General features: G+C 38.2%; 2 protein-coding genes and 1 pseudogene across 2 annotated transcripts; all 3 read right to left on the bottom strand.

The window, feature by feature from the left end:
• Positions 1-971: 971 nt before the first annotated feature.
• LOC120258319 lies at positions 972-3,476 on the bottom strand (annotated as a pseudogene).
• Positions 3,477-5,032: 1,556 nt separating this feature from the next.
• LOC120259583 (probable LRR receptor-like serine/threonine-protein kinase At4g36180) lies at positions 5,033-6,689 on the bottom strand. The gene has a single exon (XM_039267222.1). It carries the CDS (start codon positions 6,473-6,475, stop codon positions 5,201-5,203), a length of 1,275 nt encoding a protein of 424 aa, XP_039123156.1. The 5' UTR covers positions 6,476-6,689; the 3' UTR covers positions 5,033-5,200.
• A 10,909-nt stretch (positions 6,690-17,598) lies between these two features.
• On the bottom strand, positions 17,599-19,784 carry LOC120259593 (protein SHI RELATED SEQUENCE 1-like). Its single transcript, XM_039267229.1, has 2 exons — positions 18,237-19,784; positions 17,599-18,141 (listed from the first exon to the last, which is right to left on the bottom strand). The coding sequence occupies exons 1-2, from the start codon at positions 18,751-18,753 to the stop codon at positions 17,750-17,752; spliced, it is 909 nt and encodes a 302-aa protein (XP_039123163.1). The 5' UTR covers positions 18,754-19,784; the 3' UTR covers positions 17,599-17,749.
• Between the last annotated feature and the right edge of the window lie 890 nt (positions 19,785-20,674).

The raw sequence follows: 20,674 nt of genomic DNA, 5'->3' as shown, positions 1-20,674 counted from the left end.
ACTGCTATTGCGTTTGAGCCACATCGCCGTTGTCGCCGTTGTCGCCGTTGTGTCCCCGTCTACGTTTCACACTTGATCAGCATCTCTCTGCCCATCTTCTCCCTTATTCCCAGTGGACGCTTTCATCAATAATTATAAACAATTTGTGCTTATTTATTGGTGAGCAGGTCACCTTCCACCTCCCGCATCGGTGCTAAGACGTGAGCTTGACGGTGTTTACTATGAGATCCAGGCTACTGACCCAACTGAGATGGATTTGGAAATGCTCAGGGACTGCGCACACTAGGTTCTTGAGTTGCACAAGGCACATTCTAATTGGTTGTAATGGCACCTCCTGCTCTCAGATGTGGTTGACATTATGCCCATGCTCTCAAATATTGGTATTTGTGGATGACCTCTTTGTTTAGTTTGCCAGTGTCCAGAAAAATTTGAAACTTATCCCATGCTATTTTGATTGTTGTTATTATTATTATCATTATTAGCATTTATTTATTTATTTATTAGCATGTTAAATATTTTGTGCTCATTTGTTAGATATTGTCTCTTGAGATAAAGTTGTGATTCCAGTTGCTGCCATGATACACAAATCCATAAGTGTATCAATTGCTGGAAAAGAGAAGAACATAGATAATTTTCAATATGCATGAGCTTCTCCAGGATGACTGGATTGAGCATTCAAAAAACGGCTGCATAAATTCTCATGAACTATGATACTTCAATCACCAAAATACAAATTCTCATGAACTATAAAAGTTCATAATATCACTCAAAATCTGCAAATAACTTCTACAAACAAAATACAACAAACTAAGTAATATATTTTCCACACTCAAAATATGCAAAAAACTACAACAAAAAAAAATATACAACAAAATCTAACAAACAAAATACAAATTGAGTGATATATCATCAAAATAAGTTCAATGCATCCAGCAGCTTCCACTAAACAATAATCTAGAACCAGTAGATTCTCATTTCAAATTCTGAACCACAAATTCAGCAGCATTACAAATGGCTTTAGCATCCCTGAAGAACAAATTTCAACATGCATCATCACTCAAAAAAAATCTAAAAATAGATATACTTACAATCATAACAATTTTTTTCAACCATGAAATATAAATTACCTTTGAAGAAAAATCAATGCCAATAGTTTGCGTTGTGGAACTATCAACATGCATATTCGGCATATTAGGGAGAGAATTTGAATTCACCAGAGAGAAAAAAATGTATTCCAACATTTTAGATTAAAATGTTATGCAAGTTCATAACAAAAACAAATATTAATTGACATAACATTACCACACTTTCTTGAGTACAAAATTCTGCTAGTGTTTCATTATGGGTTTGAATATTTCCCTTTGCTTGAGATTTCTGAAATAATTAAAAATAAAATTAAAAATAAAATTAAAAATAAAATTAGAAATAAAATTAAAAATAAAATGAATACCTTTTTTTTATTTCTAATAATTAATTCTTCAACTTTTGACTTCTTTCTTTTGGATGGTGGCCGTCCTTTGCTACGCACCTTCAAAGGTGTTAGAAACTTCGTGGTTGAAGACATTGGTTGTTCTTGCTCATGAACTTCATTACAAAGTATTTGTTGTTCTTGCTCCCAACCATTATCCATGAGCTTCTCTATTGCCTCATCCATGCATTTCATCAAGAATAAATATTTCCCAGTAGTTGTTACTCCAATTTCAGCAAGTTTGGCAAAATGAGAATACAATTTGGTGTAGTGCACATTTTGTTCATTAGTTTGTGTGTCATCATAACAATTCATCATATAAGTATGTCTCCGCTTGATATCCTTTCTCCATCGAGGTAAAATATAATGAGATGGAATTTCTTTCACATTCCTCTCAATAAGAAGTTTGCATATATGTCTACAGAAAATTCCTCTAAACTCGAATAAAAGGCATGAACATTTGATGTCAAACTCAGCTTCATTGTAATAAACATTAAACACCACTTGCTTTCTAAATCTGCCTTCTTTCCCTTTGAATATGTCTGTCACCTGAAATGCATGTACTGGCCCATTTGAGTTGATAAGTCTGAGATTGCAAAATAACATTCCTCTCAACTCATTTTGGAACAACTTAAAAATTTCATTTGTATAAGTTTCATGTAACTGCTTCTCAAAATAACAATCAGTTAGCAATGAGAAGTTTGAGTTAAAAGAAGCAAAATCAGCCTTGTTCTCCTTCTCAATTTTGTTTTTCAATGCATTATCATATTGCTCCACAAATTGCTTTAAGGATGTTGTTGGCCCAACATAGCCATCAAAAAAAACATTTATACTCTCACTTCTTTGAGTTGTAGACATTCCTGCCCAAAAAACACCCTTAACATATATAGGAGCCAAACGTTGACGATTCATATACAAAAAATTCAGTCATTCATTCTTTTCAATATTGTAATCTTTTATCATCTTCAACCAAATGTCTTCAAATTCTTGCACATCTATGGCCTCATAAACAATAGACTTCAAGATTTTTTTTATTGCTTTGTAGTGAGTCAATCCTCCAAGCTTCTCAGGGACCTTTTTCATGATATGCCAAAAACAAAGACGATGATGAGAGTTAGGAAAAACCATCCTAATTGCACCTTGAATAGCCATGCATTGATCTGTAATTATCGCATTTGGGGCCTTCCCCGACATACATTCCAACCAAGTTTTGAACAACCAAATATAGGTTTCGGTATCCTCCTTTGACAATAAACCACATCCGAATAATATGGTTTGCCCATGATGGTTTACTCCAACAAAAGGAGCAAAGGGCATATTATACTTATTTGTTAAGTATGTTGTGTCAAAGGATACAACATCACCAAAAGATTCATAGGCTGCTCTAGACAATGCATCAGCCCAAAACACATTTCTTAATCGGCCCTCATCATCCATATCAACCAAATAAAAAAATTTGAATTTCTCCGTTGCATGCGAGAGAAATAAGCCCCGAGTGCATCAGCATCCCCAACACCAAGCCTGATTTGCCTTGCTTTCGCAATGTAGTTCCGACAATCTCTTTCTGTGTATGCCAAATTTGCATATCCACCACTTTCAACAGCTAAAGAATGAAAATTTTTACTCAAACTGATACCTGCTCGATCATTTAATTCAAGTCTTCTCTTGACATGTGCATCAATTTTTTTATTGCATTTTTGAAACCTAGATTTCTGGGGACTAAGTGCGTGATTGTGCTCCAAATGGACCGAGATATAGTATACCTTCCATCATTGCCAACAATAACATTAATTTTTGCTGGACAATCTGTTTTGGTGGATAGCCTTGGGTTGAAGGAATTTTGTGAAGAAGATATTCTTCTTTTGCCACCTCTTACACATGCAAGTGTGTAATACTTCAACCTTCCATCATCTCCGGATTTTGTTGTTCTTTTGGTAATACCAAACCCTTTATGTCGAGCATATTCAACATAAAAATTTTAAACTTCTTCTTCTGAGTCAAGCGTCATACCGGCCTTAGGAATAATTGTTTCACATATTGAATCTTCAAAGTGCACATTTTTTTCTTTTTCTTCATTTACTATTTCAAAAATAGAAGACCCTTCTATCCATTCTTGCTTGGTTTAGAAGACTCAATCTCTAATTCTTCCATATTTAACCAAATACCACTTTGGATATTATATACGTGCCTATGCAACCAAATATTTGATTAGATCAACAAAATAATAATCATATACAAGATAGTCTTAATGATATTAATTATTATGCATGCAAAATTCATGTTATATAGGGCTAGAAAAATTAGATATATCATATTTCTACTAATCTAATTTAAATCACAGCTCCACAACACAAAATATCCCAAAGGAACAAAACAAAAAAAAGTACCTGCGCCAATGAAGACAATAGACTACAGTCAATCCTAATAATGGATCTGAACATAAAAGTTTAGAACTCTCATCCTATTGCCTTCAGCTTTTGGGTTGAAAATTGAAATGGACTTCAACTAACTGGCTTATACCAGGAGAGCTTAACTAACAATCAATCCTAATCATTTGTTATAATTCTTTTGAAAAAAAAAAATTTACTTAATGAGAAAATTGGTTAAAAATGAGCATGGAGACAGAATAACACCGGTTGCAAATACAGATCCAATTTGGAATTCCTATGCATATTAATTACTTACAATGATTTGTTTGGAAAAATCTCACACCAAATAAAGCTCTATGAATTAATAAGCACAGAGAGAAAGAAAAAGATATGGGGTGTCCTTTTTTTTCAATTTAATTAATAAAAATATATAAATATAGAAACTAAAAATTATAGGAAAAGTTTACAAAATATTAGGCCACTAAACTGACTATGAATTCGACACACCAGCCATAGGCCATGAAGGTTGATAAAGGAATTTCGATGGTTGATCTTAATGATTATTATGCATACAAAATTCATGTTAGATAGGGCCAGCAGAATTAGATCTATAATATTTATACTAATCTAATTTAATTCACAGCTCCACACACAAAAAATCCCAAATAAACATAAAAAAAAAGTACCTGCACCAATGAAGACACTAGACAACAGCGTCCACTGGGAATAGGGGAGAAGATGGGCAGAGAGATGCTGATCAAGTGTGAAACGTAGACGGGGACACAATGGCGACAACGGCGATGTGGCTCAAACGCAATAGCAGTGACGAGAGGCTCTCTAGCGATAGCGCCGACAATGGACTTAAGCGTGACAACAGTGACAGGGGGCTTAACGGCGACGACGGCGAAGCAAGGTGAGGGGAGAAGAGGGACTCAAGGTGATGGTGAGGAGAGGAGAGAAGAGGGGTGTTCACGGGTTGAATAAAAAATAATAAACAAAGTAAAATTGCTGGCCATTATAAAGTTGATGCAAAATAACTACGTGCAGCAAAATTGCTAAATTATTTAAAAAAAAATTAAAAATGATCTAGTTGCCAGGTCATTCGTGCACCGAATTCGGGAATTGAATTCGGTGCATTTATCATTACTCTTTCTTTTTACCTAATTGGCAAAGAGAACATTAGATTTTTCATTCATTTTCACATTAAAATCAATCCTCTGCCCAATTATAATTCCGAAAAATGTAAACACTTAATAAAAAAAATTCTAAAATAAAAATCAAAAGCTTTTTGATTTTTAATAATTTAAAAAAGGGAAAATTTACATAATTTTATTTTTCTTTTCTTTTTTTTTAAAAAAACATATTAAGGAATAAGAGGATTGAAATCTCGGCAAGTGGCCGGAGGCTTTTGCTGGGCACCGCGGCAGAAGTCGAACTCCATGGGACACCTGAACAAACAGTTGTCGCCCAAGCTCACCGCCGCCGGAACCCCTCCGCCGCCGAGCATCAAGCTGGGCACCGGCCCACACAAGTAGTTCCCGGCCAGCATCAACCTCGCGAACGGCTCCACTCCAGCTCCTCCCATCCCTGCCGCCCTCACCGCGTACCCCGCCGGAATCATCCCCGTGAACCGGTTCTTCTCCAGCGTCACCGCCCTCAGCCTCGGCATCATCCCGATGAACGCCGGCAGCATCCCTCCCAGTTGATTGTGCCCTAGATCTAAGGCTATCAATCGGCTCCCGACCCCTCCGTCCGATGGGACCTCGAAGCTCTCGAACTCGTTGTTCGCGAGCACGAGCTGTTCTAGCGAAGGGTGCTGGAATACAGCGGCGGGAACGGTGCCGGAGAGGGCGTTGTTGCTGAGATCGAGCACCTGGAGCCACGGCAACGCCGAGATGGCGCTGCTCGGTATCCAACCCTCCAATTTGTTATTCCGCAACGAGAACTCAACGAGAGATTGGGGCAAAACATCGGGGAATCGACCGCCGAGCTGGTTATCACTGGCATCCAGGAAGTAGAGCGACGAAAGGGATCTCAGATCTGGGATCTCTCCCGAGAGGTTGTTTCTCTGTAGTTCCAGCCTTTTCAGCCGCGCAATGCCGTGCGGGATGGAGCCAGTCAAGAAGTTACTGTCGAGATAAAGCTCTTCCAAGGAAGAAGAAGGAGTGAGGGATGGGATCTCACCGGAGAAGGAGTTGCGAGAGAGGGCAATGCGGCGGAGAGTGGACGGGAGACCGTAGGGAGGAGGAGGTGGGATGGGGCCAGAGAAGCGGTTGTCGGAGAGATCGAGGGATTCCAAGGAGGGGAAGGAGGACCAGAAGGAAAAGGGGAGGTGGCCGGAGTAGCCGGCAGGGTCGAGAGCGAGCTCAGTGACACGGGCAAGGCCAGATGCGGGGTCACGGCCGTCACAGCGAAAGCCACATGTGAAGCGATCGGTGAAGGCAGAGTCGCAGGGGTCGCGATCAAAGTCCCAGCTGCTCAAGCAGGAGCCCGCCGGGATTGAAGAAGGTTCCACGGCGAGCTTGAAGGCTTTCAAGGCGGAGACGTCCGCCGGCGAGGTGAGGGAGAAAATGGAAGATGCGAGTGAGAGCGTGAGAAGGAGGAGAAGTAGAGCGGTGGTGGTCGGAGAGGCATCCATGGGTTACCGATGAAGAAGAAGAAGGAAGAGAGCACGGGAAGTGTTCGATGAAATGACGAAGTAGTATTGTGCGTAGAGTGGGGACAGTGGCGCGGATCTATCACATGGGTATGCCACTGCTGTTGCTTTCTCTTACTCTCTTATCTTTCTTTCATGGCTTTGGAGTTTGGTCCCTCTTTTCATAACAAAAATATCTTATATCTTTCAGGATGATGAATTTTTAGTTTGAAAAATGAAATTTTGATGTCATATAAAATATTTTTTTTTTTTTTTAAATTGATAACCATATTTATTTGGGAAAATTCATTCACTAATTCGTAATTTTTCAAAAGCTTTCCCAAAAACCCTCCAACTTTTTGCACCCCGGACATGTACTCAGTTATATTTTACATTCGCTTTTAACCTGCACGGTAAGTTGAAGTGGGTCCGCGATATAAAAATTTCTTTTTTGCCTTGCGAGGTGGGAAAAAAATGGCTCAATCATAAGCTTTTCTTTATCGTAGTTTTTGATTTTTTTGCTCCTCACTGCTTTTTCTCAAAACAAAGTTTAGAAGGCTCGTATCTTTCGTTATCTTCTTCTTCTTCTTTTTCTTCTTCCGTTTGGTGTATTCGATTTTAGTCTCTTGGATTAAATTATGAGAGTTTTTTTGTCTTATTCTTGAGATCTGACTGGGGAGGGGACGAGTGCTTAATGTTTGTGTTCTACGTTAGTGCTGGTCTAAGTTGATCTTGCGTATTGTACGACAGTAGTGGCGTTCGAAGGTAGAGATACTTTGTTGAGGAGCGGACGAAGTGCGGGAGCGAGGAAGGCGACCCAGGCGTCTGAGGCGAAAGAGGATCGAGTCAGTGGCGTCCAGGGGTCCAGCGAGATGCGTTGTAGCCATTGCCACGCCTCTAGTCACGATCGTAGATCGTCTGATGAATATGTTGTCGAGTGGGCGTTGTGTATTGTGTATATAGTTACATTTTATTATGTAACTATGGAACTTAATGTTTAACTTTTATATATTACTGGTTTAACTATATTAGTCTCGTTTAACTTTTTTTATGTTTAGTTTAAACTACATTATAATCCGTTTAACATATACTGCCTTGATGTGGCGTGGTTCCCCAGCGTAATTAATACACACTCGGATCCCCAGCGTTTCTCTGTTTAACTTTCTATGTTTCAGTTTAAACTACATTAGTATCCATTTAACATATACACAATATCATCCAACAGAAACGAACCTCAAAAGCGAAGCAGAATGAATTTAATTGAATTTAGATACATGTACATTTACATTGACAAAAATTTGTCGTGTTCTTGGAAAAAAATGAATTGAATTTAAAAGCGGTTTACATTTTGAAACTATTACACCTATCTGATGACTATGACCCCAGCTTGCGTACACTCCCCTCGGTTCGTTTTACAGGTAAAGCGGAGTTTAAACAATTACATTGATATTTACACAATGAACTATATACTTAAACAATGAAAGTGTATGTTAAAGCAGATGAATCGGATTATTAAAGAAAGAATCGTGTATCTGAAATATAGAAAAGAATGACTAAGAACCCGCTTGCGAAGACTCCCCTCGGGTCGTGATCGTCGAGCGCCTCCCTCCCTAAGTATCGCGGAAACATACCTTAATCGCGAGATAAGGGACGTCGGTCTGCGATGCCCGTAGCTTCTCACGGCGTGATAGCGCTCGATAAACCGCATGACGTAGGCAGCTGCGATCGACACTTCCTTTTTACGTCGTGGGGCTTCGATTAGTCGTGAACAAGCGGGTACTTTGTGGTCGCCGACTCGCCCTAACTCCGTGTCGATCTGAGGTCGAATAGGTTCACTGTCGAGATATACAAGTTCGTATTGGAATGCTTGATTATTTCTTGAACACTATTACACAAACACAAATTATTAAAGCACTTACCATTTCTAGCGGCGTTTTTTTATCGTATTCTTCGCTTTGGCGTGAAGAATAATGCTTGTATTCTTGTTTTTCATTGTCGAGGGCGACGGACGTGGAAGTGGCCACTCATAATTATCGGGAGGATGAGCGATGTCCACTTCATCGCAAGTTGCTGCGGCATCTCGATCATAGCCATCGTGGATTCGTAGTGCGTCGTCGCCACGCTTTGACGTGAACAAGGCCGATGGCGCGTGTGATGGAGCGCGCCTCTTATAGCGATATGGCACTACGCTCGTCGTCTTTTTGCGAGATACATACGAATGCGTCCCATCACGTCGATGCGTGACCATCTCCTTCCCCTCGAGCGGTCGAATAGATTGGCCCGGTGTGGTGTTGGCGAGTCGTTCTTCCACACGAGCAGTCTTTGTGGTTGAGCGGAACAAAGACATGTAAACAATGTTGTAAGTATAAAATTAAGCGTTAAAGTATAAACTTTAAATTCTATATTGAATGTTTAAAGCGATAGCGGTAATATTTAAAAGGGTATCACTTATAAGTTAAATGTTATACAGTAAATTTTTAAAGCGTTAACGCTCATACTTAAATGGTAACTAAAAAGCAGTTTTAAACAATATCATAAAAAAACTTCAAACTTACTTGTCCATAGGGCGGGTTGAGGAAGATCCTTATCAACTCCTGCTCGTACTTATTGAGTCGCGATTGGCAGCGTATTTTTTTCTTGGAATGAAGACTTTCAGAAGTTCTTCTACTTTTATTGGCTTCCTTTAATGGGGGCACTGGCCAGGGCATCAGCGGAGACACTTCCCTTACATGCTTCTTGTTCTTGTGGGATTGTATGCGCCTCGATGCGGCAGCGGTCGGCCGTTAGTTCCACCAAGTGAATTCCAGCGGCGGCGTCAATCACGAGACACAGCGTTATGCGGTTGTTCTTCTTCATGGATTGTGTCCGTCTTTGATCTTCTGCTGTTGTCGGCCCTGGGTTCCGCCGTATGCATGATGTCAGTCGACAACGAGTCGACGATCTTTTCACCGCAGCGAGCTTCGGACGCCATCTTGATCTCCTCGCGTGATGGGCGTGTCATCAGCGTTAACAACATCGGCATGCGATGGTCTTTGCTGCCGATAGTCTTTGCTATTATTTCATCGTCGGTAGCGCGGGTGGAGACGGAGGCGTTATTGTTTTCCTCTTTTTGCAAGCTTCTTGAATGAGGCCGTCTTGAAGGGTCGCCCCGATGATGTCCTCGTCGTCGAACTCCGACGGCGTATCCGTCCGGGTGCTTCATTTGTTTGAAGGGAAGGCGCGATCGATTGTGTCGTGGCCGAGCCTTCGATGCCTCACTTCGGCGGCAAGTCGAGGGAACTCGGTCGTCAAAAATTTGGCGAGACTGCGTGAGAGTTGCGATGACATCCTCGCTCTAGTCTGGCGTGAGGGCTGCCACGTTCGAGGTGACAGCGGTCGGGGGAAGCCACGGTCGGGCGGGGTGGGGAGGGCTTCTCCGGCCTCGGCGAATGCGTTTTGGCACAGGCGGAGGAGAGCAGGCGTCCGGTAGCGAGGAAGAGGTTGCCACTTTCATCTTGCCTTTGAGCAGCGGTTCGGGAGCGATAGCATCCGATCGAGCGGTTGGCCGAACAAATACTTCTTCATCGACGTTCGCAGGAACCCATTTCGGGAAACTAGCATGTGTAAAAGCGAAACAATCTTAGCGAAATTATTTAGTTTAAACAATTAAAACTATATTTACACATGTAACTCGTATATTTAAAGCGTTATAACCTATTGTGTTAAAGCGATGAAAACAAACAAATTAAACATTAAACTAAAAAGTTTAAAGCGGTAGTTGAACAAAGTTAAGCGGTAAGTTATAATGTTAAGCGATAGATGAATAAAGTTAAGCGGTAAATGATATGGTTAAGCGTTAACGTCTACGAGTTAAACAAAAATATTTTTTTGAATTATTACCTCTTTTTCCTTCGAGAGATGACAAACTCGTCTCTATCGTCAGCTTGCTTCAGTAAGTATTTTTCACCGTAGCACGAGCATCCTTGGGATCTTCAGAAACGGACTTTCTTTCCGGGTTCCGGGTCGACTCATAAAACCCGGATGTTAAAGCGCTACGATGCGACCCTTAACATACCCGGTGTTGGTCTTCTTCCCTAGCGATCTAGATTGCGACTCGGGTAGCGGCTTGTGGTATGTCCTCCATGCAAAGCCACGTGCGTCGCTTGCGCCCGTGCGTGGCGCCCCATTCCGGGTAGATCATCGAGCATAATCAGCGATCCGGTTAGGGAACCGGCGGGAGGTATTTGGGAAGAGGATTGTACCCGGGGAGGTACACCATCGATGGTTGGCAAAATTCTCCTCTTCTCCCTCGTCCGACGAGTTCTTTGAAGAGTGCTCCGATGGAGTCTCGTGTCTCTCGTCGTCTTCGATAAATACCTCTCTTGAGTGGCGACGTGTTTTCTTCTTCGAAACACGATCGCCTCCCCATCGCAGCGCAGGCCGAGAAACGATTGCCACATCTTCGAGCTCGAAAGTCGGCATGCTTTCCCGATCCCGAATTTATTGATGCGGTTATCGTATCTACGCAGCGAGAGTCAAGAAGGGCCCGCTCTTGGTATCGACTTCCAACTCGATGAAATCGTCGTGAGCGGTGTCCTTCGGATGATCTCCCGATGTCGAGGGATCATGTGAACTTTCAATTCGACCCAGCGGTCTCCACTCACGGGTGTCAAGTAGCATCGCCCGTTAACTAGATTGACCGCCGTAATCACAAAGCTGCGGCGATAATGACAGACATTGTTAAGCGGAAATGTAATTTGTTAAGCGGTTAACACTCGGTTCTTAAACATCGATATCATTTTTTTAAGCGATGGCGTACTACTATTAAGCAGAGATACAAATAATTAAGCGGAGACGAACTAACTTAAAGCGGTAGAAGCTCGTTGTTTAAAGCGGAGACCCTCATTTTTTACAACTGCAACCATATCAGTCGAAAGGAGTAGCGTAGATTATAAACATTACACAAAAGCACAACAATCGGAATACCATTTCGATCGATATATCGCAGCGAAAAATGTAAAAACAAAACAAAAACCCTAGCCGAGACATCTCCTGCAGACTAACAAAACCCCGACCGATTAATCCCCCGAAAGCTTGATGTCTTCCAACAAAAACAAAATCACAAACCAAAACCGAAAAAAATGTCTCTTCGTAATGGAATAGTTAACAAAAACCATAATGAATACCTTAGAGCGCAAAGTGACGAAATCTCGAATACTTGCAGGGACTTCTTCTTGAGACGCGAGTGGAAAGGGAAGAGTCAGCTGGGAAGAAGAAGAGCTGGAGACGCGAGTTGAGCTGAGTCGCGAGTTGAGAGAAGACAAGCAATCTGTAATGCCTAAGAAAAACCCACCCACTTCCTCTCACATCGCCGAAATGGAGTGCGAGCCACGACTTCCCGTCAGAGGGCATTTTCGTCCATAAAAATTTTTAAATACACTCCGTTTAATGCCGTTATGTACTTTGGGGGTTTCAAAATCATGGAGTTGAAAAGGAAGGGGTTTTTGGGCATTCCGAAACTATGGGGGTTTGTTTGGCAATTTGGCAAAGTTGTAGGGTTTTTTTGGCAATTTCCACTATTTATTTTATTTTATTTTATTTTTTAAAAAAAAGGCAATTTCAGCTTATAAGTTATATAAGAATTAGGCCAAGTAATGTTAGGTTGGTTTTATGTTTAAAATTTAATGTAACTTATTAATATTACCTACATTAGGTTTTTAGTTTGTTATATTTAGCAGCGGTTTGATTCATACATAATGAAATTACTATAATTATAAAATTGATAATGGTTATATATTTAGAAATATTGTCATAATCATGTTTCGTTAAAAATTCATATTATTAAAAATATTTTGCTTCAGTATTTAATTGGTCATAATAATCAATTTTATGGAGTGCCAGAATTCTAAAAATACTTTTAAATCTTACATAAATGCCTACTACTAATATGGATCACACACATAGATATATAGCACATTATATGTATGTATTTGCATAAATATGTACATATATGTCTATAAAGTATATACATGCCTATATATATATATATATATATATATTTTCTTAGAGACACTTGACTTGATAGCACTTACAGTTTGGGTTCAATTTTCTCTAATTTATCAATAACGAAATATTACTAACTGTTTGTGTATAGTTGGTTGACTTGGTTTGCTGTGAATTGAATGAAAACCACACATTAGAGTTAATTTAAAAGTGGTAAAAAAAATTTATCTTTGGATTTTGTGTTAAGTAAAGTAAAATGCAAGATGAGTCCAAAAGACAGGCTGTATCGTTTTGATTTTGGTAGTACTGGGGTACCCTGAGTCTTGTCACGGTTGGAGGTTTCCTGAAGGTGTGTAGTCACCTAAAAAGGGTATGACTTTGGGTACAGTGTCCTTTCCTGTGCTGGAGAAATCTATGCTATCTTAACATTGTCCTTTTTGTTTTCTTTTGTTTTTATTTTTATTTTTATTTTTCCTTTTGATTGTTTTTTGTTTTTTCAAAGAAGATTAAAGTACAATTAATAACTAATTAGGTAATGTTTCTTATCATTGTTTCATGTTATATGAATTCTGATTTCTATGAAACTTTTGCAATTTAATTCCAAGTCCTAGCGTTCTCAAACATAGCCAGTTTGTCAGTGGTTTGAATCGTTTGATGGAGATTAAAATTATGGTATTTTTCTCATTAGTCCTTTGAATATTTTTCTTGTACATTTTGAGGTAAGATTTGAAGTAAAATTAAATAGGAATATATTTTTTTTTCAATTTAAGTAAAAATAGTTTGTGTTGGAAATTAGAGAATCTTTTCTATTCTTTATAAATAACTTTTTTTTTTTGCACTAGAAAGAGACCATTTTTTATTCATGCATGTGATCCTTTTGTTTTATATATAAATTGATAATTACTTTATAATCATGTTTATAGTTACTTTTTCATACTAAATTTGAATGAAATGAGTTGTAGTAGAATAGTAACTTTATTTACACACAAGAAAAAGTTCATTTTGAAACATTATAATGACAATTTACTTTCTATATATTTTTTTTTTCCATGGCCAAGACCTAACAAAATTAATTATAGAGACCTACTGCAACATATAAAATGCAAAAAGAATTTGACCCATTTTTAAATAAAGAAGATCCTCACAAACGTTGTTGTACACTTGTACCCATCTGTTCTTGCAGAGTTTCAACTTTCAACACACACTCTCTGCTTGTTTATTTTTTTATTAAAGAAAATATAACAAAAGAATCTATTCTTTTAGTATTTAAAAATAAATTTCTGTTCACCAAATCATTGACATGCATTCAAATAAATTATATAAGTGATATTGTCAATTAAAAAAAAAGAAGAAGAAAATACTAACATGTATGGTAACATATATAAATATCATCACTCATTTTATGTACTTTCTATATAAATTATGTACATGTAGTATGTTCTAAGTAAAATGAGTGCCTTGTTTAAAATTGATTCATTAAAAAATAAATAAATAAGTTGATGGTGTCCAATAAACTAAAAGATGAAATGAAAAAGGCCCAATAACAATTTTCTTTAGCCCATTTAGCAATTACAGCCTTAGCACTCCATTCCAACAACCAAACTTCCAAATTATTTTTTTAGAAAAAATAAATTTAATTTATTCTTTATCATTATATAACAAGTCACTTCTTCTGAAACAGTGTATCATTTTTTTTTAACCACCTAAAATTTTATAGATTAGTGTTACTTATCCATATCTTCAAAACGAATACTAAAAAGTTTCAAGATATATCTTATATTCTAAGTCACTAATGGTCGCATATTTGAATGATGATGACTACTTATTAAAGAATAATACCCATGATTATTATATAAACTATTATTAGTTTTCGTCAGCTATATATATCTACCTTAAAGGAAGATACTAGGTCAAGATAGGCAAAATTAATGAAAGCTCATGTAGGAACTAAATGGCTTATGCCAACCTACCTATTGATTGTCACATTTAGCAAAACTTACTAGACTAATGTACATTAACTTTAGTTGTCACATAAAATACTGACCCACATCAACATAATCCTAACCAAAAGGAATAAAATAAATACTATTCTCAAAAGTTTTTAAAACACTATATATATATATATATTTATCTGTAAATGCTTTGATTGTCTTTGTCCAAATGACACGTTTGATAAGATCCATTCTATAATTAGATGTGTTTTTATTTTTTAAATTACCAAAAAATCTCCGAAAGGAGAGTAATCAAGTCTATGTTTTCTCTTTATATAAATCTTTGGTTAAAGGAACCCCTCAATATTATACTACTAATTATTCAAAGAACCAAGTATTTGTATCTTAATTGCAAACGTATGAAGTCCAACTTTACATATATTATATGTTAGAAAAATACACACAAAAGAGAGAAAAGCATGGTGGATAGAAGAAAGAAAAACCTACTCAATTCTAAGGAAAAAACAGACATGTATATATGACTTATCTAGAAGTCCAACTATATCTATAGAATAATAAAACTTCTCATTTTCCCAAACACTATATTCTTTATTAAGTGCAACTCACCATCTCATTAACTAAACAACACTTCATTAATTCTAGGTACCACTCGCATAATTAAGTTTAATTTCCAACATTATAAATGCACTGTTATATGGATTTCAAGAGAAGTGCTATCATGTGGCCAAAACACATGCAAATTCAAACGTTAGGGTCTAATCTTATGCTAAGAACTCTATGAGCTCATGCTAATTAATTCTTCAGAAAATCAAACATATAACTTCACCTTCAAGCACTGTCTACTTAAAATGTTGTTTATTAATTAACGGATATAAAACAATTAATCACATCCAACTCATCCTGATATAATATTCTGTTTAAGAATTTTTAATTAATTTATATAAAACTATTATCTCTAGCATCATAATGAAGAAAAAAAACAGCTCAGTGAGTCTTTATAATAGACACAAGTATGCATTTATGAGAAAGTTTAATAAGAGTGTTAGATAAAGAGTTCAGTAGGAACCTCAAAACACACAAAGAAAAGAAACAAAGAAAAAAGTCAGGAACTTCATCAGCATAAAGAACTCTGTGATGCTTGTGTTTGCTAAAAGGAAAAGAAGGTGATAATAAAAAGAAAAAAATAAAATAAAAAGGGAAAACATCTTTGTTGTGCTTGGCTGGATGAAGGAAAAACAATGAAAAAGAAAGGCAAGTAAATGAAGGAAAATTTCAGCACTAGAAGTTTCATTTCTGATGAAAATTTATTGCATCAAATGACATGGCAAATGCTTTGCCATCCGTGCAAAGTGATCCAAGAAAAGATCATGGTAATGGCTTGGAGCACTCATCACAAGTTGAGATGCAGCACTGAATTAATGGCCATCCCTCTCAAAAGACTTGCATTGAATCACTAGAAGATGAATCTTCAAGCTTTACTGGATAATTCAATACATGTATACTTGATCTTCTAGATATACGAATCAAAGACAAATCATATATCTACATATGCATGACCTTATGTGAAAAACATAAGATGATCATGCAGTATTGGAATAAAAGAGAGTGAGGATTTCTTTGTATTTGTCTTGTGTCTAGTCCTTGAGAAAACTGTGGAAATATCAAAGAAGTAGAAGATAACAGTCGCATGCAAATGAAGGCATTAAATGGAGGGATGATAGCTAGAGCTGAGTACATGTCTGCATTCAAGGAGAACATTGAAGTTCAGGAAAAGCAGGTAGATGAATATATATATATATATATAAATATATATGATGAGAGTTATATCTTAATGAGATGTAACAGCCTTTTCTATGCTTTGTGAGAATACCTGAAAAGACAAATACAATTCAAAAGAATGTTGGCAATAGTCCGAGACAACATGCCTGACAAGATGTTCAAAAGCTTTAAAAACATATTTTTTGTGTAATATTAGAGAAACACAACAACAAGCTTCTTCATGCTGGGAAATTAATAAAGAAAGAACAAGAAGACAACATGAATATTGTTCAAGATAAAGTCATTAGTTTATGTGTCAAGATGACATTTGATATGGCAAATAAGGACGAATGTAGCTCAATGTGGCGCATTTCATGAAGAAACAAGAGCAGAACAATTGAATGAAGATAAGCTTAAATGCTAGGCTAAAATTTATAAAAACTTAAATTTGAGACTCATCTGACCACATGTCTACTCCAAGAAGCACTTTATTCTTGTAGCCATATTTCATAGAAGTACGAAAAATAGCCAAAAGATAAATTCTAAGTGACAAGTGCTTCTGTTGCAAGGCATGTTTTTGTCCCATCACTGATCAAGAAACAAGGGAAGAATGCTTAGGAAAACAAGAAAGAGAATAAGAGAGATCAGCTAAAGAGTTGAGGTTTGGGATTGGTGAAGAGAGGCAGTAAATGGCAGGATGTGAATCTTTTTTTGGAAATCTAGCTAGGAGGGCTTATAGTTTCAGTGGTGAATGAACCAGAATGGCATGGTTGGTGATATCATTAGGCTAATGTTCTTAGTTTCAGATCCATAAAACAGGAAGAAGACTAGAGTCACATCCATCAATGCCATTTCACAAGTCAAGAGAGAAGTGCCAACCATGCCATAAATAATGCTAAATGCGTGCAAAACAAGGAATGGAAAGGAGAAAAAAACAAAAACAAAGAAGAGAAGAAGAAGAAGCAGAAGGTTAATAAAAAAAGAGTATATATAATTCTCTTCTCCATAGTTTTTTATGGGGTTTGGACTTTGAAGTTCATGCATGGCATGGAGAGGAGAGACTCTAGTGCTCAAGAAAGCATAAAATAAGGCTTTTCATCTATATTCCGTCATCCATTCATATTCTCTCTAAAGCTGGTTAAAAAGTAAACCAAACAAGAGTTACTAAGTCAAGAGACCCATACCTTTGTTTGGCTCTTCCCAACTCTAGCTACTACTGCTATTCTACTACTACTACTACTACTCCTACTCCTCCTTCCTGTCAAGTGAGTGACTAAGTACCAAACCACCACCTTGTCAAACCGGCAAGCTTATCGGGCATAACCCTCAAAACGCGCCCTTCCACTCGACCAAGGGGGCCGACACCAAGAAAAAGGAAAGCATGAGACAAGAGAGAGAGAGTGTGTGTGAGAGAGGGAGATATAGATAGAGAGAGAAAATGAAGTACTGAATGCTCATGTTTATGCTATGCTTATGCTAATGCTAAGCTTAACAATACTCGTTAGTCTCAATGGACTCTAACATTACACTGAAGTAGAGATAAAAAGAAGAAGAAGAAGAAGAAAAAGAAGAAAAAAGTTCATGATCAAGGTCTGGGATGATGAGGAAAGAATTGGGTGCTGGCCATGAAAGCGCTGAGAGGAGCGGGATATAGTGATCCAGGATCAAGCAATGCAGCAGTGGAAGTACCAGTAGTAGCAGCAGTAACAACAACAGCAGAAGCAGAAGCAGCAGCTGCAGTGCTGCTACTTGGAATTGCAGCAGTAGTAGGAGAAGAAGAAGATTCACCAGGGTGTTGATGGTGTAAGTGAGAATCAGGACCTTGATCATAGAGAATGCCTTTGAATACATGTCCACCGATACTAACCGCCGTTTGATAAGCATACTCGTCTTCAGCTTCATCCATCGGACTCACTCTCACGCACCGGAACACCGCCGGTGAGCTCACTTCAGCCGGAAAACTTATCGCTTCCATTCCTATATATAACAAAATCCTTTCTTTTCAGTAGTAATCTAAAGAATAACATAGATATATATAGAGAGAAAGATGGGGAGGAGAAGAAGATGGATACCAGAAGAGGTGGTGGTATTGGTGTTGGTAGTGGTGATGGGGAGTTCACGAGGGCGTTTGGAAGGCTCTGGTTGGCGCTGATGCTGAAGAACAGTGAGCTGTTGCTGGCGTTCCCGGCGTTTTGAGGCAGGAACCCAAGTGCTTTTAACGTGGGTGGAGCACTGGAAGCCGCGGCTCTTGCAGCAAGTGCGGCAGCGCATGTGGGAGCAGTCTTTCTTGGCTTGGTTACCGCAGTCTTGGCAGCTCATGCCGCTGCTGGAGCTACCGCGCATGCGGCCGCTGCAGGTGGAGAGGCCAGGAGCGGAGGCAGGCTCAGCGGAAGAAGAGAAGGAAAGGATTGCAGAGGAGGAGAAAAGACGTTGTTGCTGGATCTGGTGTTGGTGCCATAGCTCAAAGCCACGGCTAGTGCTGCTGCCACCGTAAAGAAACAGGCTTTCGGGTGGGATAACCGGCGGTGGTTGTTGCTCGTCGTCACCGCCGGCAGCTTGCCGGTCACCTCCTAGTGAGAAACCAGCCATAGCAGCAACACTGGTTGTAGTAGTAGTAGCAGTAGTGATGGTAGGAGTAGGAGTAGCTGCTTATCTAGTGACAAGTAGTAGTCCTTGTCCATAGGAACAAGAAACAAAGCAACAAGAGATACACCACATACACACAGACACTCTCTTACTCTCAAAGAAGAGAGAGAGAGAGAGAGAAGAGAGAGAGCTGATTTAATTTTGGCTTTTCTCCTGCTTTCCTTTTGTTGATACTTTTAGAGAGGCGGCAGCAGGTGCAGCAGCAGTTGCTGCCTGCCTCTCCCCTCTCCTTCTTGAATTCTCTTTCTTTCTCTCTCTTTTCCTCCAAAACAGCATATTTAAGACACAGAATTAGCTAGAGTCACTGCAACGCCGCCATGGACTCTGAACCCATCTCTGCCACCCTTCTCAATCCCATTTATGTCTTTGTCCCTCTCTCTCTCTCTCTCTCTTTCTCTCTCTTTCTCTCTTAAACTAATCAAAAAACACAAACACAAAGTCACAAACACAACCAGAGTTAGTACTGCTGCTCCTGCTGCTCTTCTGCTTCTGCTCCTGTTGTTCTATGAATGAGAGGATGGATGACTATAGAGATAGAAAGAGAAAAGTTTTAGAGATTCTAAAGAAGATGGTTGAAGAGATTTAAGTGAAGAAGAGATAGATTATAAAGGAGGAAGTGAGAAGGAGGGCGAGAGGGAGATGAGGTTGGGAAGGGGAAATGGAAAAAGGAAAAAAAGAAAAGAAGGGGAAAGTAAAAGGAAAGATGTATCTAATCTGTCCGGGCGTGTTCCCTCTCTTCCCCCATATTCTGGTTCCACTCGTCCTAACTCAACACATCACCATTGGATCTCTATCCAATGGCCATGCACTCTTCCATTTGTCAGTTGGCCAGCTTTTGCTTGCTCGTCCTTGCCACCAGAAAACCCGGTGCTTTTCTGGGTCACCCCGCCATTTCCATATACCAACTTATTAACCCAGTATTACTATTACTACAACTATTACTCTGGTCTGTTCTTCTAAATTTACACAAATTATTATTATTATTATTATTATTATTATTATTATTATTATTATGTTTTGGATTAGTTTTGGAGGAAAAGAATAATAGTGTTAGTCTTTGCTGTCTTTCTTTCTTAGCTTCTTGATAAGTTGCTGTTGTTGTTGTTGTTGTTGTTGTTGTTGATGTCGTTGTTGTGTTATGGATATGAGTCAACCATGATCTTAAATAGTGATAGTACTGTCGTTTGTGATGGTTATATTTTTATGGAGAGTTATTTTATTGGGAGCCAGATCTAACACAATCTATATTTTGTACCTACGGATGCTGTCCAACAAGGTTGGTCTTTAAAGAAAAAATTATGAGGGGGGAATCCCTCCCTTCCCTCCCTACTCTGTTGCTAACTATGAGACACTTGGGACTTTGGGGAGGACCTTTTTTTTATTTTTTATTTTTTTATTTGCTAAAATTATCATTAAAATTGATCGAATAATGTTTTATTGGTATCATAAAATTATATATATATATATATATTCATATTTCGGTATTCAGTTTAAACTACACTGGTAACAAAAAAAAGAAAATTTGTATTTCATTTTCTTCTCAAATCAAAATTAAAGATTCAAAGTTATATAGTTTTATCATATATTAAATTATTCTCTTGTATCTTCAGTGAATTTTATATTTTTTATATGACTTCTCGTATAGTTGTTTCTTGAGAATTATTTATTTATTTATTTATTACCTGTAATTATTTATTATGATTTTTATATGATATAAATGTTTTTATGTGTGAAAAAGTTATGTTCCTTGCGTGTTGGTGTTGAGTGAGTTGTTGCATATAAATTTTGGTGCTAGCTTTTGATTTTGTCAGTGATTATGAATGAGAGATGGCCTAAATAGATTCCCTTAAATAAGAAATGGAGC

Source organism: Dioscorea cayenensis, chromosome 4 (assembly GCF_009730915.1).
Source record: "Dioscorea cayenensis subsp. rotundata cultivar TDr96_F1 chromosome 4, TDr96_F1_v2_PseudoChromosome.rev07_lg8_w22 25.fasta, whole genome shotgun sequence".
In the NCBI taxonomy this organism is placed as follows: domain Eukaryota; kingdom Viridiplantae; phylum Streptophyta; class Magnoliopsida; order Dioscoreales; family Dioscoreaceae; genus Dioscorea; species Dioscorea cayenensis.
This window is presented reverse-complemented; position numbering and strand designations above follow the sequence as displayed.